Raw genomic sequence first — 18,091 nt, forward strand, 5'->3', positions numbered from 1 at the left:
ATGCTGGAGGGCACCTGGGTGGTTCAGTTGGTTAAGTGTCTGCCTTCCACTCAGGTCATGATCCCAGGGTCCTGGGATCAAGCCCTGCATTGGGCTCCCTGCTCAGCAGAGAATCAGGCTGCTTCTCCCTCTGCTGCTCTTCACGCTTGTGCTCACTCTTTGTCTCTCAAGCAAAACAAAAAAACCCCAAAAACTGTTTTAAAAAAAAAAAAAAAAGAAAAGAAATAGGAGGCACCTGGGTGGCTCAGTGGGTTAAGCTTCTGCCTTCAGCTCAGGTCATGATCTCAGGGTCCTGGTATCGAGCCCCAAATCAGGCTCTCTGCTCTGCAGGGAGCCTGCTTCCCTCTCTGCCTTGCTGCCTACTTGTGATCTCTCTGTCAAATAAATAAATAAAATCTTTTAAAAAAAGAAAAAGAAATATGATGCCAGCCACCTACCTGTTTGTAAAGTTTCTAGTAGCCACAGTTAAAACAAGAACAAGTAAGATCAACTTTATTGCTTTATTTAATCCATCATACCCAAAATATTAGCATTTCAACATGTAAATAACTTCAACAATCACATACTTTTTTTGGTATTGTCTTCAAAGCTCAGTGTTTTTGATTCTCAATTTGGGTATTATGTTTTCATGAGAAAAGGTTGACCTTTATTTAAAATTTATAGATGAAAGAAGACTCACATACCATAGTTAACATACTGAAGAGTTTTCTAAAAAGCACAAGTTAATTTGCCTTTAAGTTAAATGCAACTAAAAATTCAACCCCAGTTGTGCCAAATGCATTTCCCATGCTCCATAAACTCTGGCTAGTCACCATGTACTGGACAGCACGGGTACAGAGAAGTTATTTGGCCAAGTGGGGTCCCCAGACCGGCAGCATCAGCTGGGAACTTGCTAGAAGTGCAAATTTTCAAGGCCCACCAGCCCCCACAGAACCAGAAGACTCTGGGAGTGGGGCCCAGCATCCTTTGGAGGAGCCTTCCACACAATTACGAGCCTGGGAAGTGTGAGAACCACTGGTCCAGAACACGTACCACCAACTAAGCCCACAGAAATAGTTTTGATCACCTATTTTTGGAATGGAAACTGAACAGAAGCCTCTCCCTGCTTTGCATTTTGAGGCTCTGAAAGCAGAAGTCATCGCCTGGACAAGAGCAAAGGGAGGTCTGGATGTTTAGGTGGATGACCAGTGGGTTAAGATCAGAACCCAACTCAAATGACATCTTGCTTCAGTTTCCCAGTGCCCAGGGTCACAGGACATGGGGATCCTTCATGGACTGAGGCTGTCAGTGTAAGCCCAGCACTTGAGTCTGTATGGCCACAGAGCTGTTTGCTCAGTGGAATAGGGACTGTGTGTTGGGGCCACCTCTGAACAAGGACCTTAACACAGTAGGCCCACGGCCTCCCCCACCTTTCCTGGGCTCAGGTACTTCAGCCACAAGATGAAGACAGAATAAATCAGCTGTGTGGTTGTATAAGTGACAGAGGCTTCCAGAACGCTGGGTTGTTCTTGAGGGACTCAGGCCAGGGCAGAGCCGCCCTCTGAAGGATCCGAGTGTGCCAGATCAACCTTTATGTCACTTTATTTGGAGGAAGCAGGTTGATGGAGTAGCTTAGCCTAACTTAGAATATCAAAATCCTTCTGCTTATTCTGCCAAAACATGTACATTTTACTGGGAGAGTTTTAATGGCATTCCACACTACCTGCGAGAAGTACAGAGCCACTACAGCATCAACACTACCTTCCCTGCTACAGTGGTACACACAAGCCACCATGCCACTGTGGGCTGACATAGTCCCATCACCTCTTTACTTTCCACCTGAAAGAGAACAGAAGAACAGCTTATTTTTTTAGGTTTGTCTTGATTAACCAGAAGCAACGCATCACACAAAAGCACTAGGCTAAATAAGGTATTTCGGCAACCAGCCGTAGACCTGTTACTGCTTGATACGGTCTGTGCTGGAATGAACTGTGCTGGTAACTCAGGGCCTGAGAAAACTCATATCCAGATCTCTCAGCCTTCCTTACACTGAGCCGATGGACGAGCACATCATTTTAACCATCTGAGCCACCCAGGCACCCCGAGCACATCATTTTAACCAGTCAGTTATTAACAGTACTGCAACGACTCTGCAGTGCCGGTCACTCAGACAAGAACCACGCCCCCGGTACAAAGCACCTGCCCTTGTGCATGCCGCCCAGACCCATACCTGAGTCGCCGAGCCAGCCAACTGGTGGACAGTGTGTTTAATGCTCCCGACGGTTTGGATTCAGAGGCTCGGGCAGCTGTGCACCTATTCAGAAAGGTCAAATCAACAGTCATCGAGCCCTTCATCACTCACCTGGAGAGCTGCGTGCGGGGCGACCTGAGAAACTACCAGGAACGAAAAGGTAAACTTTAGCATTCCACTGCCAGTTCAGGCAAACGTTTTCACTGACTTGAGAAAGATGCTCTGTTATACCACTCGTGAACGGGTTGAATTATGTCCCCAGCAAAGTGATAGCCTCACAGTCTTAAATACTCAAGACCTCAGAATGTGACATTTATCAGTAAGGTCATGATAGGTGTAATTAGCTGAAATGTGCTCAGATTGGAGAAGGGCAGGACCCTAATCCAGTATGAACATGTCCACATAAAATGGGGACATATGGACATAGACACACAAGGAAAACTTAAGTGATGGACACACAGACTGGGGGCGAGATGCCCACAGCCAAAGTATGCCAAGGGCTGCCAGCAAACCACTTGTAGCTTGGGTGCAGCCTGGAACCAGCTTACCCCAGAGCCTCCGGGAGGAGCCCGCCCCACCACATGTCCATCTCAGACTTGTGCCTCTAGAGCAGGGAGACTGAACTGCTGATGAAGGCGCCCAGGCCATGGTGCTTTGTTTTGGCAGCCACAGGAAGAAACACAACTAAAATCCAACTTTAATTTAAAATCCAATTTTAATTTAGATTATATTCATCCAAACTCCTACAACAAATATTCCACCTCAACAACTTAGTTCGGTAAATGCTCAGAGTTGCCCTATCCCCCCCATGAGGGTCAGGCGGTCCCATGGGTGTCCCTGTACGTGAGCCAGCACGTCACAGGCAGCTTCGCTTCTCACCCAGCTGCGCCGATGGGGCGGCCCCCGTGCTTGCAGCTGTGATCCAGAGGGTGTCTATGCTGAATACAGAAACTCCCATGGCACTGGTCACAAGACACCTGCATCATCTCTTTCTTCCTGCACCCCTCTTTTGAGCACCGGAATGTAAAAATCTGAGAAAGCAAGAATTGCTGCAATAAGCAATTATTTAACAAGCCCCAATAAGACTACCAACATTTAAACGAGAAAAGGTTCTTAGCTACAAGGAATGAAGATGTCAAGATTTCATTCAAACATCTGCCAAGCACACAGGTGAGTACCAAGGAGACGGCAAAGTTTTAACAAACAAAAAAGCAGTATCTTAAGTTGGGGATTCCTGTGGGACGACTGGAGGTGTTCTCAGGCCAAAACAAAACAAAACAAAACACCACACACACAAACCCTCCACAGGAGTGGGGACCAGGGACACAAAGAGAAGGTGGCCAAGACTGTGGAATCATGCCAGTTATATAGAAGGCAGCTGGTTCCAGGGGCTGTGGAGACAATCCACTGAGCTGAAGAATCTGTAGTCTCTATACCCGTTATGTTTTTGGGGTTCAGGGTTTTTTTCGCAGGGGGCAATAGGGATGGGGTGAAGGAGTGATATAAATTCCCAGGCACTGCCAACTCTGTAGAGCAAGGATGCTGGCCAAAAGGTATCCATCTAGAAGCCCAAGGGCAGCTCTCCAGCAAAGATGGGTAGGCACAGGCTGCCTCGAGTGACTGGAGCATGTGCATGCAGGCGTGGGGACGGGGGATGGACTTGGGTCCTGAATCTGGGGTGAGCCAAGAACAAGGAAGACCCTGTCAACTGACCCTGTCAGTTCAGGAGGAAAGCATGCCAAGTGCAGCTGTGGTCTTATATAGAGGCAGGCAGGTTTTAGAAGTTCCAGAATGATTGGAGTGCAAAGCCCTAAGGACTCACAGCGAGAATGGGGTTATGGAGGGGATTGGGGTTGGCTGGTGAATAAAAGGTTTTGGGTGCTAGGCTAAGGCATACAGAGCTTATTCTGTCATGTTGGAGGTTGAAAACAGCAGGCAGGGGTTAACAAAACTTCTGCTTATTACATTAAATAATGTAACATAACTAAGTAGTTCATAACTATAAACCAGGATTCATGACTGGAAACTGAGATTTAAGCCTGACAAATGCCCATTTCCTGAAGTCTCGAGCTCCTTGAAAGCCCATATGCTATTTTGGAGAGCAGTAAGAAAGAAGGAGCAGGGCATCTCAAAAAAACAACCTGAGTAACCTGGTAGGGCCTTTGGGAAGGGCAAGCCGTAGAGCTGGCTGAGACCAAACCCCAGGAAGGCCTGAGCATCTGAGAATCTGCAGTCTGAGGAGAGAGGGCACACATTACGTGCTGTCAACCAAGGGCAAGTTCAGTTTGAGGGTCCTTGGACTTCTGGTTAAGGAAGGAGAACTGAACACGTATACTGGCTCTGACTCCTGAAATACAATGAAAATGACAAGAAGCAGATTTTCTGAAAAGGGATAAACCCACAAGGACCAAGATAAGGAAGAAAAAACAGTTACAAGATTTTAGGGGAAAAAAGCACTCAAGTAATAATGAACCTGGCAGATACAAGAAAGCCAAACTGTAAGCTGGTGGGGAAGGTCAAGAAACACCCCTATTCAGGGGCGCCTGGGTGGCTCAGTGGGTTAAAGCCTCTGCCTTCGGCTCGGGTCATGATCCCAGGGCCCTGGGATCGAGCCCCACGTTGGGCTCTCTGCTCCGCAGGGAGCCTGCTTCCTACTCTCTCTCTGCCTGCTTGTGATCTCTGTCAAATAAATAAAATCTGAAAAAAAAAACAACAAAAAAACCACCCCCATTCATAAACAAAACTCCCAATATCTCTGAAACAGGCTGTAGCAGCCGCTCAGGGTGCCATGGGACCACCACAGGAATGGCAGCGTGTATGAGAACAGACCTGCAGTGCTGCACCTGAGCCCAGCAGCAGACGCACGCTTGGCTGAGGGTCTGAGAGAGGCTGCTGGCCTGGGAGGGTCATCAATGGGGAGGGAAAGCACAAGAAACACGGGATGAGCACTCAGAAGGCAGTAAGGACTTCACGCTCCCTGCGGAGGAGATGCGAGAGCTCTCTCCACCTAGCTCCACAATTCCGGAAGCCACAGCACGCTCTCCGGGCAGGGAACAGAATGCCTTCTGAGGGGAATCCAATTAGCCCAAGAGAAAGACCTGAAATCACAGAGCACAGAAGGTGGACCAGGCAGATGACCCACAGCAAAGGTGAGAGTCCAAGCTGCCGCCACCGTGAGAGTGAGCACTCGGCTTCAGCCTAGCTCGTGAGGAGCACATTCACTGGGACGCACAAGAAACACCCCGGACGCAGAATTCACAGGGAAAGGAAACTTACAGAGGAAATAAGGAGACCTATCCAAGAGGCCCAGCACCCAAGGGACAGGACTCTAGAGGAAATCAAAGAATCTAAGATGGTATTCCAGATGGAAACACTGGAGCTTCCAGTTTGGAAGGGTCCACTGTCTACAGAGCACGACAGATGAGAATGCAGCCACACAAGAACAGTCAGGGTGAAGTTTCCGAACTCGGGGATGGGGCAGAGGAGAGGAGGGATGGGGTGGGGAGAGAGCCTCCAAGCTGCCAGACAGAAAACTGGTCCCACAAAGGCCCAATGGAGAACAGCTGGGAAATTCCCAGCAAGAAAACAAACCAGCGCCCACAAATATATTCAAACAAAGATTCTAAAGCCAGGCTGCTACCCCCAGGCAGCTGAGCAAGGAAGAACAGAGAACAAAGACCCTGCGACATACACAACCTCCCATTTATCTTCCATAGTCCTTCGCACGTGGAACATATGCCTCTCCCCAAATAAGGTGAAAACTAAGAAAGAAAAGCACAAGACAGGAGGTTAGAGAGCCCTAGTAAGGGAGATAGATGCAGGAAACTAGGATCTAGCATAAAAGAAATGCAGAGGGAATCTCTCACCTATGGAGAACTGGGACACTGGTCCAGGAGCACACACCATGTCTGCTGGGAGGGCAGGGGTGGCAAGAGACCTGACCACATGGGAACAGGGGGAGGGAACGCGATGCTCAGCCCACACTGTGGTCAACACACAATGCCCAAAACTACAGGGAACAAGACAAACTTAAAAGAAAACAAGACACATACTTGGAGAAAAAGTAAGTACCCCAAACAAACAAGACGAGCAAAAAGAATCTGCTTCTTGTCATTTTCATTGTATTTCAGGAGGAGTCGGAGCCAACAAACAAGTTGAAAGCACCTGCTGTGGATAATAGGGCCTACTGTGTTTCCTAACATGATTTACTCCAAATGAACAAACAGAGAGCTTTCACAAAGATACTAACACTACAAAAGCAAGAACACTGAATGTTCAAATTCTATGTATCCTTTTACGTTTTCCTAGACAAGCTTAAGGAAAGTACACATTAACAGAATGATTCTAGAAACACCTTAACGCTCCATCTTGAGAGAAAAAGGTAAGAATCCTGTAAGGGAAACAAATCCCAAAGTAGATTCTGATATTCAGAGCATGTTCATATAACCGTAAGAACCCAAGCCAGGACAACATGGGAAACACTGACACGTCACGAAGATTTTATTTTGTACACAAATGATGAGTACTACAGACCAGTTAGATAATCGACCTTGCCCCGCTAGGGAAAACCAACAGTCACAAAATTCGTCCTTACCTTCTCTTTCTTCCCAGGATGACAATTACAGTCTCGATCAATGTGCTCACCAACCACCACATCTGGTATCTCTCCCTTTTTTACTGGGACTGGGTTGTTACAAAGTGGGCACACTGGGACCTGAACATCCTAAAAATAATGATATAAGAGAATATTCCAGATTCAGACAATCAAAACTCGAAAAAAAAGGTACAACAGCATAACGCATTGAAAATCACATAGGGTACACACACTGATCTTTCGACTACTCATTAGAAGGGGATACAGTTAACACAAAGGATTTACAGTAAGGGAACCCTAAAGATTCAGGGCAGAGCTGCCAAAGGTGGAATCCAGTGGAATTTTAACATGACAGACTATTACCTAACTGTGCAAATGACCCTGAAACAATTAGTAAAAGATAGCCAAGGAGAGAAGCTGGTGAAACTGATCTGGTCTCAGGGCAGCCTGGCTCTGTCCAGCATCATCTCAGTGAGTGGTGAAGCAGCCCGAAGCCCTCAGAATGGAGAAAAAGAAGAAAACACTAGCCATAAAGACCCTCTGGTTGCCTTCAATTGCCAACAGCCTATCTAATCCTTTTGCGGCTCTCACACGCAGGGAGACTCACTCACCTGACAAGGGAACACACAGCTAGACTGAGCTCTCAGGTACATAATGACCATCCAAGCCCAAGACTGTGCAGCTCTGGAGGGAAGAACAAGGCACCCGGTGGCTACATGCCCAGCAGTTAGAGCCAAGACAGGAGCTAAAGAAACTTAGCTCAGCAAGAAAACAGGTGACAACTGACATAATCACAGAATTAATCTATCTGTAGGGGCTGAGCTGAAGGGTCACCCAGAAGTCAGATGACAAGTCTGCCAAATTGAGAAATAAAGCATTACTAATGATCTCTAACCAGACTCTCCCTATCTAGAGACATGAGGAGGTCACAGCCAACGAATAAACTGGGTTGTGAAGCCTAGTCATCAGGGCCTGGTAAATATGAGTCACCCTCCCCCACACCCTCATGATGACCTAGAAAATGCTGGAGGGTCAGACCTTGACCAACACTAATGAAAGCACATAATAATGCTAAGTCATTCGTGTTTCTAACTGCCATTAGGGAAGCAGCAGTACAGACCCAAAGAAGTCACTAAAATAACCTCTGAACCACCAGAAACAAAATGAATATAGGCTGGGGGCCACGTGCAAAGTCAGTAACAGAGGTATTACACCTCTGGACTCACACAAGTTGATTTTCTTAGAGTCCTGTTCATCTTCCTGTTTCTACCAGGTACTATTTGCCACTAAAAAGATTCCCAAGATGGGGCGCCTGGGTGGCTCAGTGGGTTAAAGCCTCTGCCTTCAGCTCAGGTCATGATCTCAGGACCCTGGGATTGAGCCCCACATGGGGCTCTCTGCTCAGTGGGGAGCCTGCTTCCTCCTCTCTCTCTGCCTGCTCTCTGCCTACTTGTGATCTCTGTCAAATAAATAAATACAATTAATAAAAAAAAAGATTCACAAGACTGTAAAGTTACCCAGATAAGCATTTTTTTTTAAAGGATTCTTTTTTTTTTTTTAAAGATTTTATTTATTTATTTGACAGAGATCACAAGTATGCAGAGAGGCAGGCAGAGAGAAAGAGGGAGAAGCAGGCTCCCTGCTGAGCAGAGAGCCCGAAGCGGGGCTCGATCCTAGGACCCCGGGATCATGACCCGAACTGAAGGCAGAGGCTTTAACCCACTGAGCCACCCAGGCGCCCCCCAGATAAGCATTTTTTTAAAAAAGATTTTATTTATTTATTTGGCAGACAGAGATCACAAGGAGGCAGAGAGGTAGGCGGGGGGCGGGGGGGGGCGGGGGGGAGGGAGGCTCCCTGCTAAGCAGAGAGCCCGAAGCGGGGCTCGATCCCAGGACCCCGGGACCATGACCTGAGCTGAAGGCAGAGGCTTTAACCCACTGAGCCACCTAGGCACCCCCAGATAAGCATTTTTAATACCTCCCAGGTTAGATACCTTGTCAAGTATTTCTTGCACTTCACAAAGATACTCCTGTTTTTTTCTCAGCATAATGAATCAAAGGAACAGAATATTTTAACATGCAAAGCAAGCTTTGAAGGTTTAGGTACAATCTGACTTCAAGAGCCCCTAAAAAATGAAACCTGTTGCTTTAGAGGTGTGCCATCTAGAACTCCCCATGATGGTGGAAAACACACCACATCTGCACTGTCCAACACAGTAGTCACTGGCCACATACGATTGCTGAACAACTGAAATGTAGCTAATGTGACTGAGAAACTAGATTTTAAATCTCACTTCATTTGAATGAAATTATTAGCTATATGGCTAATTAATTAACTATGTGGCTAATGTCTACTACTTGGACAGCACAGCTTTAGACAATGAAAAACAAGACTCCTTGGAATAAAGTATGATAAATTACCTTTGTGAATGCAAAGGGACATTTATGTGCAGCACAAGTAAAATGGGCTTTACAGAAATCTTGTTTACATGCATCACATTTTAAGGGAAGAAAATCTAAAACAAAAAAACAATACCATTTTAAAAATTAGGACAAAAGAATTCTAGAGCACATTAAACAGGTATTTACCTACACTGATTTCTTTACACCTACCAAATATATCCTTGAGGAGAAAAACACGTGAGAAAAACTTCAGGGATCATAAATTTCACAATGCCAGCAAAACTGAAGAATTTATAAAGCTATCTTTTCTTTCTTTCTTTTTTTTTAAATTTAATTTCTTTTTTTTTAGAGAGAGGCCACAGGGGGCAGGGGGAGGGCACAGAGAGAAACTTAAGCAGACTCCCCACTGAGCTCAGGAGCCCAACTCCAGGCTCGTTCTCACCAGCCTGGGCCAAAATCCAAGAGTTGGATGCTTAACTGACCGAGCCACCCAGGTGCCCCTATAAAACTACCTTTTCGGGACGCCTGGGTGGCTCAGTTGGTTGGACGACTGCCTTCGGCTCAGGTCATGATCCCGGAGTCCCGGGATCGAGTCCCGCATCGGGCTCCCAGCTCCGTGAGGAGTCTGCTTCTCCCTCTGACCTTCTCCTCGCTCATGCTCTCTCTCACTGTCTCTCTCTCAAATAAATAAAAAAATCTTTAAAAAAAAAAAAAAACTACCTTTTCAAAAAAGACCCATCCCATGTAATATCACAAATATATAATCAGCACACTTGTATCCACTTGGCCCTGGCCTTCAGCAGATGCTGAGTAACAGTACTGAATAGAACCCGAACCTCAGGCCAGCCTCTCAATATTGAAAAGCCACCAGAGCCAAGACCCAGAGAATAGCTAATTAATAAAACAGTCTGTTCTTCCTGACTAAACAGCCAACAAAACACACATTGCCTATCAACATTCTCTTATTAGTGCTTACCTAGCTGTTTGCAAGTTTTTTCTGAACAATGCTTCCCCAAATCAGGGAACTCCATTATTTGGAAGTGTCCAAACACAGATGACAGAGAGATGGATCACCTACAAGAATTAAAACAGTTAGGTAAGGAAAGATGGCCATCATTTCAGTCCCCAGAGTTCATAACTTAGGGCTAAGAAAATAAACATGCTCTGTGGGAAGCATTCAATGCCGAGTCATCCTTGGCCCCTGCAGGGCAGTAAAGCATCACAAATTCTTGCTGCTTTTCAACAAAGAGAAAAAGAAGTTTGGGTACAAGTATGCTGATACTTCAGAATCCACCCTATTAGGACAGCCACTGTTTCTTGGGTCTTTTAATTTCCTACTTGAAGAATCTCACCCGGAATTCAGGCTAAACCGTTCTGACTCACGCTGACAGGGGTTTTCCATATTCAACTTATACAAACGCCGGTCAAAAGTTGGGCCACAGTTTCATGGAGTGAGTATACTTGTTGACACACACAAAACCGTTGCCAGGCGCCAAATCACGGGAATTAGAAGAGCTTCAGCTCTGTCCCTGCTGTTCTCTACTCCCTCATGCATTGAGGTTTACTCAGAACTTGCTCCCTAATGACAACCCGGAGTTGATGAGGGAGAAGAGCAAGCGCTTAACTCACGTGGAAACCAGGTGGACGAAGGGTGAAGCTACTGCGCTCCAGAGGGAACTGGAGTCCGTTAACAGGCCTCATGAGATCCCTTCCAGGACCTAGCACCCACAACCCTCTCAAGAACCCCTCCCAGAAGTCAGGTCCGGAGGAACCACTCCGGGCAGCGTACGCCGTGCTGTCCCCAACTCCCCCTCCCCCGCCAGAAGTCAGGTCCCGAGGGTTCACTCCGGGGAGCGTCTTCCGTGCTGTCCCCAGTTCCCCGCCCCCAGAAGTCAGGTCTGGAGGGTCCACTCCGGGGAGCGTCCGCCGTGCTGTCCCCAGTCTCCCCACCCCCCCGCTCCTCCCCTCGGATCGTGGTTCAGAGTCACTCCTCCTAAGGGGCCTTTGCCCCGACCGTCACGGCTTCTCCACACCCTCAGAGAACGCTGTGACTCCCGTCCCAGCACCCACCCACTCCGGTCCCGAGCGCGCACGACGTCTCCACTGCCCGCGCCCCGGAGCGCAGGCCGGCGGCAGGTGAGCCCGTCGCTGTCTCATCCGGCCCAGCCCCCGGCCGTGGGCTCGTTCGGCTGGCACCTGGAGCCCTCCCAGCCCTGCGACCCGGGGCCCCGCGCCCGTCCCCGGACCTGGCTCTAGTCGGGCGTCCGGGTGGCTGCGGAGGCGAGCAGGAGGCGGCGGAGACGGGAAGATGGATGTCCCTTCCAGCGGCCAGCCGCAGGGGACGAGTCCAAAAAGCCGGGGAAAATGGGATCCGACGAACAGCGCCCCGCCGTCCAAGCCCGCTGAAGTGCGAAGCATCGCATACCGCCAAAGCTCCGGCCATTTATTCGCTTCCTAGGGCTCAGAGAGACGCCGTGGCCCGTACCTGCCCGGCGCGCCCCGACAACGTCACCCGGCCGGCCAATCCCGCCCGGCGGAGGCTCGGCGTTCCCGGCGCGCCCAGATTACGTCACGGCCCGGCCGGCCAATCCCGACCTCCCGCGGCTCCATGGACCCGCCACTCCTCGCTCCACCGCCTCCCTTCTCGAACAGTCCGGCCGCTTCTCGGAGCCGCTGAGTCACGGTGAAGTGGCTCCGCGCAGGCGCTCTTGGCCGACTGCACGGCGCGGGAAAGCTGAGTCACGGCGGCGAAGCTGAGGCCCCCGGCAGACGTGCGAAGGGGTCGGCCGTACGGGGAGCAGCGCGCGGAGGGAGCCAGAGCCGCGCCGCAGAGGGGACACCGCGAGGTACGCAGCCGGCACTGCCGAGCGGCGCCCCGAGTGGGTAGGGCCCTTGACCGTTCTCTTGACGGAGAGCTTCCCTGTTCTTGCCTAGTGGGCTACCCGGGGGCTACCGCGGTCCCTTCACGGGTTTCTTCACCGCGGTTCCCTCATCGCGGTCCCCTCCCCGGGTCCTCACTGCGGTCCTCTCACCGCGGTCCCCTCACCGGGTTCTCTCACTGCGGTCCCCTTAGCGGGTCTTCTCACCGCGGTGCCCTCACGGGTCCTCTCACTGCGGTCCTCTCACCGCCGTCTCCTCACCGCGTCTTCTCACCTCGGTCCCCTCAGTGGGTCCATTCACAGAGGTCCCCTTAGCAGGTCCCGTCAGTGGGACCCTCCCGCATCACCTCACTGGTTCCGCTTCTCACGTCCCCTCACGGTGTTCTCTCTTTGCATCCCCTCACCATGTCCCTTCATCGGCCCCCCTCACTATTTCCCTCCACTGGGCACCCCCCCCCGCATCTTTTCACTGGGTCCCCTCCCTGCCTCTCCTCACTGTGTCCCCTTTCTGCATATCTTCACTGGGACCCACCGCAGTCCTCTCATGGGGTCACCTTACCATATCTCCTCACCGGTTCCATTGCGCCCTCCTGCCCACTCCCCCAAATGTACGTGGTGGGTTTTCTGTCTCCCAGCGGGTTACTGTGTGAAGTCTTAGCGAACTGAATGAGCGGATGCTCTGGGGGTACCTGGTCAGGTTCCCTGGAAGCCTCTGGTCACGCCCAGCCGTCACCGTCTAACCTTGTTTTATGTGTGTTTCTGTTTAAAGACAACTTGCACTGATGTGTTGTTTATTTGTTCACATTGAACTCATGGCCAGCAGTGCTGTATGTAAGTCATGCCGGAACCCAGCCTGTCTGCGGCTCTTCTCTGTAAGGTGCATCACAGCCCTGGTACTTAGGAAACTGGACAGCCCTTAAGCACCAGCTTAAGGGCCACTTGAAACTGCAAGATTGCCACCAGAAAGCCCAAAAATGTGAAGACCGTAACACTAAATAGGCAACGGAATGGAAGCTTATTTACCGTATCAGTGCTGGAACAAGAAAGGCCGGTGTCATCTTGTCCCACCCTGACTGGAGGTGTGTTTTCTCAGGCAACTCGAGTTTTTTGCCACTCAGCACATGCTGGCCCATAATTGCTGAAGTACCGCAAGTATTGATTTTGGAGTTACAAATAAATTTAGCTGATAGGCAAGTTCACAAATAACAAGAATCGTGCATGAGTGTGTGTTCGTACATGTACATACCCATTTTCCTTAGTCTTTTTCTGAACCATTTGAGAATGTGCTATAGACATGATTATCCATCACCTGAAATGTTTGCATGTATATTTCCCCAGAGCAGACACCCCTACATAACCAGTCTGTAACCATCCATATGAGGCAGTCAGTATCAAAGCGATATTAAGGTCCAGTCCACAGACTCCATTGGACTTTGCCAACTGTCAGTGTCTCTTTTTTCCTTTTTGTTTCAGGGTCCCATCCATGATCATATGTGCAGTCTCCTTCATGTTGGGACAGGTCTTCCGTCCTTCTTGTCCCTAATAATTTTTATTAAAGACCACAGACTTATGCATATGAGATGTCTCTGAGATGTTTCCTGAGGACCATATGCAGGCCATGTTTATTGGTAGGAATACCTCAGGAATAGGGCTGTGCCACAACACATCTTATCACAGGTGATACTCATCTTGTCATCTTGATTACCTAGTCCTGTATATGTCTGCTAGGTTTCTCCTTTTTTTTCATTTGTAAATTGATTAGTATTTTGTAGGGAGATATTCCAAAATCCCACCCTTATTTTATTCTTTATCACCTTTTGCCTGATGACATGAAGTTCTATCAGTGACTTGGTTGGATCACTACAGTCATTGCCAAAGAATGCTTTTTATTTTTTAAACTATATTTTTAATAAAGTAAGCTCTACACCCCGTGTGGGGCTTGAACACACAACCCTGAGATCAAGAGTCACCTGCTTCACCACTGAGCCAGCCAGATGCACCCCAAATAGTGCTTTTTAAAATTTCCATTGTTCATCTCACATTTTTTAGTTGGCAGTCTGTAAGGAAGAGGATTCCCTTTTGTTTGTTTTTTATTTGTTTATATCAGTATGGACACATGGATTTCTCTCTTATTCAGTGGTCATGCCCTATTGCTGTCATTGTTCATTTTGATGGGCAGAGAGCCACATTTAACTGGCTCTTGAGTCTTTCTGACATGTCCCTGTCATCCTGTCATTCTTTGCTCCCTTCCTTGCCTAGCCATTTCTCCAAGGAGCTTTGTTTCTTCTTAGTGGAGGATGGTATTTAGAAATCAAAATTTGAGGGATGCCTGGGTCGCATCTGCCTTCAGCTCAGGTCGTGATCCATGGGTCCTAGGATCAAATCCCACATTGGGCTTCTTCTTCATCAGAGAGTGTATTTCTTCCTCTGCTTTCGGCTCCCCCTGCTTGTGCACATGCTCACTTGCACTATCTTCCCCCTCCCTACTCCCAGCCCACAAATAAATAAAATCTTTGAAAAAAAAAAAATCAAGATTGGAGTGTGTGGTGTGCTTATTGCTACTAGGGTGTCATTGTTTTGAGATCTCAGTTGCAAGGAAATGTATGTATATTTGCTTATATTTACATACATATCTATAATTGCCTATACTTGTATTTATATTTTTTAGGAAAACATATCCTTTTGATTCCAATCCAACACATCAGGATTTTTGGAATCTTCTCTTTTTATGTTTATAAATAAGTTCTCCAGCAATAAAAACCCAAGTTTCATTATTCTATTTTCTTATTTTTCAGTCTTTGTATTTGCTTAATATAAGAAACCACTCTGGCCATCATTTCCACCCCCACACCTGCTTTGTGCTCACTCCCTCAGCACTCCACATCCTTGAGCAGTTGTAGGCACTGCTTCCACAAACTCCCTCCCTGATCTTCAAATTGGTCAAAATCCAGTGCCAGTCAAACCCTTCAATTTTCTTCCAGAAGGATTCTTTAAAAGAAGATAATTTACTAAGGAAGCATAAATACAAATACAAGCTTTTAAGATCATCGTCATTTGTGGGTCGAAAATCCCCTGTGTATTATTATCTTTTTTCAACAGTCCTAGTGTAGAACTTTAATTTCTCAGATCTTCTGATAAATGCAAATACCCACTACTTCAATACTATAGATACTTAGATTTCCAAAAGTGAAGAATGTTAAGTAACAAGAGTGTTAAAAAAATAAGTTATAATCAAATGAATCAATTACTATCAGAAAGAGGGTTAGATATTGCCCTTTCCTGTAAATTTTATGCCAAATGTTGAAGTGAAGAATCTTTTTAGAGCAACACATTCCCAGATTATGTGGGTCTTGCTACAGCCAATTTTAACACTAAAATGTAAAGTTTCATACACACATTAACTACTGAGTTTTAGGGGAGAAATTCAAATTCTTGCATGGAATCAAATTTGCCATTCTGCAAATTCCTAATTTTGCACTTGGTAGTATATTTCTTATTGCTGCTGTAACAAATTACTGCAAGTTAAGTGGCCTTAAACACAGACTTAACTATCTTACTGTTCTGGAGGTCAGAAGCTGAAAATTCATCTCACAGGCCTAAAATCAAGAGATTAAAGCAACGTTCTTTCTAGGGGCTGCTGGACATAACCTTCCATGCCTTTTCCAGCTTCTTAAGGTTGGCCATAATCTTTGGCCCATCACATCATCTCAACCACTACTTCCGTTACCACACCTTGTCTGACTCTTATTCTCCCCCCTTTTGCATAAAAGGATTATATTGGGCATGCCTGTGCAATCTAATATTATCACCGCACTCAGGATCCATAACATGACCATGTCCACAAAGTTTATTTTGACATGTGAAATAACAGATTCGTGGGTTCCAGGGATTGGGACATGGACACTGGCGGGGGAGGTGGGGCACTATGCTGCCTACCATAGGTAGTGACCACACTGCCAAAGGAAAAAACAAGATGACTTTTTTTTTTTTTTTTTTTTTTCTGAGAGAGAGAGAATCAGAGCCAGAGACAGGTCTCAATCTCAGGACCCTGAGATCATGGCCTGAGCAGAAATCAAGAGTGGGATGCTTAACTGAGCCATCCAGGCACCCCCAAGATTACACTCTTTAAGAGTAAAAATTTTAAAGTATTTCAGTGTTTTATCTCTTTCTCAAAATGTAAAAAAGTATTTCATGCAAAACATCCAAATTTTGAATAAATGCTTTCTAAACAGCCAGATTCATAAATGAATTTTTAATCAAAGAAAAATGTAATTGGTTGGATACTATCTCACCTCCCCAGACGCAGACACAATAGTCACGTGTGCACACAAACGTGGATGGGCATTTGCATGCCTTGTGAGAACCAGAATTTGCCCACAGCACGAGCTGGCACATGGGGAGTGTCAGGAGAAGATGTGAGAGTGGACACCCAAAGGCTTTACCGGGGAGTGCACTTGGTCTACGTTTGCTATTCTTTTTGGTCCTGATTTGGCTAAGACCACACCCAAATTGTTGTGGGAACAAAAATTTACCAAGCCAGATTTTTAAAACGCAGCTTTTGCCTTTAACTGAAGTCTGCATTCATACAAAAAGTTGTCACTGAGCAGAAGTTACCGGACCTCCATACATCTAAGCTTCTTACCACGTCAAGATTAAGGACTTCCTAAGATGCCCTCTGAGAACTGCCTTGTCAGCAGGGAAGGAAGGACCTTGTAGTATTCGTGACGCTCCATAGGGGAGCAGAGACAGACCTTGGAGCCTGCTTCAAAGGAAGAGGCCACAGTGCATGACCAGCTATACATTCCTCTATCAAGGGGCCAAGTGTTCTTCACCAACAGGTCACTGTTCTGATCTCTATTTTAAATACAGACCACCAAAGTATAGAAATGTCCGAAACACAGGCTCCTGAATACACATTTGCAATTCTTTCTCTGCTACCTATACTAGCTAGTGATGAGGGTGGAGAGGCAGGCAGGGACAGACCATGCAGACTTTATCTTGAATGTAGTGGACAGGGCACAAAATTTAAATATACTTCACACAGCTATACAAAAAATAATTTAAGTTTCTCTGTTTTCTAAAATGGAACTCAGCTTTCTTTTGGAGCCTCCAGACTGCCACGGGCCAACAGCTGTTCCTGTCAGTTAGCTTAGCCCAGCCTGCTGTTTTTGTTTGTTGTCTGTCGGGGTGCAGTTCATCTGCACCTCAGTCACTGTTGGGCTCCAATCTTGGTCATTCCAAGCCTTGTCCTCCAACTACTTCCTTTCTCCTTTGGTGCCATCTGGGGTTGGGGAAGCTGGATAGATAATCTCATGGCAGCCAGTTCCTCCCTGGCCCCTGCAGGTGGTGAGACCTGTCCCACCACCTCTGCTCATGGGTGGCTTTTGCTGCTGCTGGCCTCTTATGAGCTCATTGCATGCAATGTCAACCTGTCCAGACCCTAGGTTACATCTGTTTCAGTGACCCTCTCAGGGTCCCATGCCAGTGCACATGGGGATTTGGGAGTTTCCTATAGCTTTTATGAGGACTCTGGCTCTGGAAGCACCACCTCAAGTCTTCTCCCTATCTGACCACATCCTAGGTATCCTCTTCTGCACTCTCCCTGCATTGGCACAGAGAAGTGTGCCTGTTCCGAAGGTAGAGGGGGAAACCAGGCATAGACCCCTCTACTTTTATATTGCCCCTCTACTCATCTGAATTGTTTGTCACCTCAACTGAGGGTTGTAGTACGAGCATCGGGTCCATTCTCAGGGACCCAGACAGGTGTCTTCTCTTTCAAAGTTCTTCAAACTTCTCCCCAGCCCTGGAGATAATTTTCTCCCTATGTTACAAAAAGTTTCTCTCACATCCTATCTTTGGGTTTCTTGCTCTAGGGTAAATCTCCAAAGCTTTGGCTCCTGGTTCCTTTTTCTCTCTCTTAAAAGTCTTGCTTTTAAGACTGTAGCTTGGTATGAGCTCTTAGAATTTTAGGTTTAAAACTCAGAA

The 18,091-nt window shown here is 47.3% G+C and overlaps 1 protein-coding gene across 5 annotated transcripts; it reads right to left on the minus strand.

The window, feature by feature from the left end:
• Nucleotides 1-489: 489 nt before the first annotated feature.
• Nucleotides 490-12,818, minus strand: ZFAND2A (zinc finger AN1-type containing 2A). Of its 5 annotated transcripts, none has more exons than XM_032328056.1 (7): nucleotides 12,679-12,818; nucleotides 10,204-10,301; nucleotides 9,246-9,340; nucleotides 6,825-6,953; nucleotides 3,110-3,261; nucleotides 2,210-2,293; nucleotides 490-1,818 (listed from the first exon to the last, which is right to left on the minus strand). In XM_032328056.1, exons 2-7 carry the CDS (start codon nucleotides 10,256-10,258, stop codon nucleotides 1,800-1,802), a joined length of 534 nt encoding a protein of 177 aa, XP_032183947.1. In that variant the 5' UTR covers nucleotides 10,259-10,301; nucleotides 12,679-12,818; the 3' UTR covers nucleotides 490-1,799. The 5 variants fall into 5 exon arrangements, 4 of the variants coding, with proteins under 4 accessions (XP_032183947.1, XP_032183946.1, XP_032183948.1 ...); XM_032328055.1 differs by lacking the exon at nucleotides 12,679-12,818 and adding an exon at nucleotides 11,474-11,716; XM_032328057.1 differs by lacking the exon at nucleotides 12,679-12,818 and adding an exon at nucleotides 10,857-10,951.
• Nucleotides 12,819-18,091: the final 5,273 nt, after the last annotated feature.

This window comes from Mustela erminea, chromosome 20 (assembly GCF_009829155.1).
Source record: "Mustela erminea isolate mMusErm1 chromosome 20, mMusErm1.Pri, whole genome shotgun sequence".
Lineage (NCBI taxonomy): Eukaryota > Metazoa > Chordata > Mammalia > Carnivora > Mustelidae > Mustela > Mustela erminea.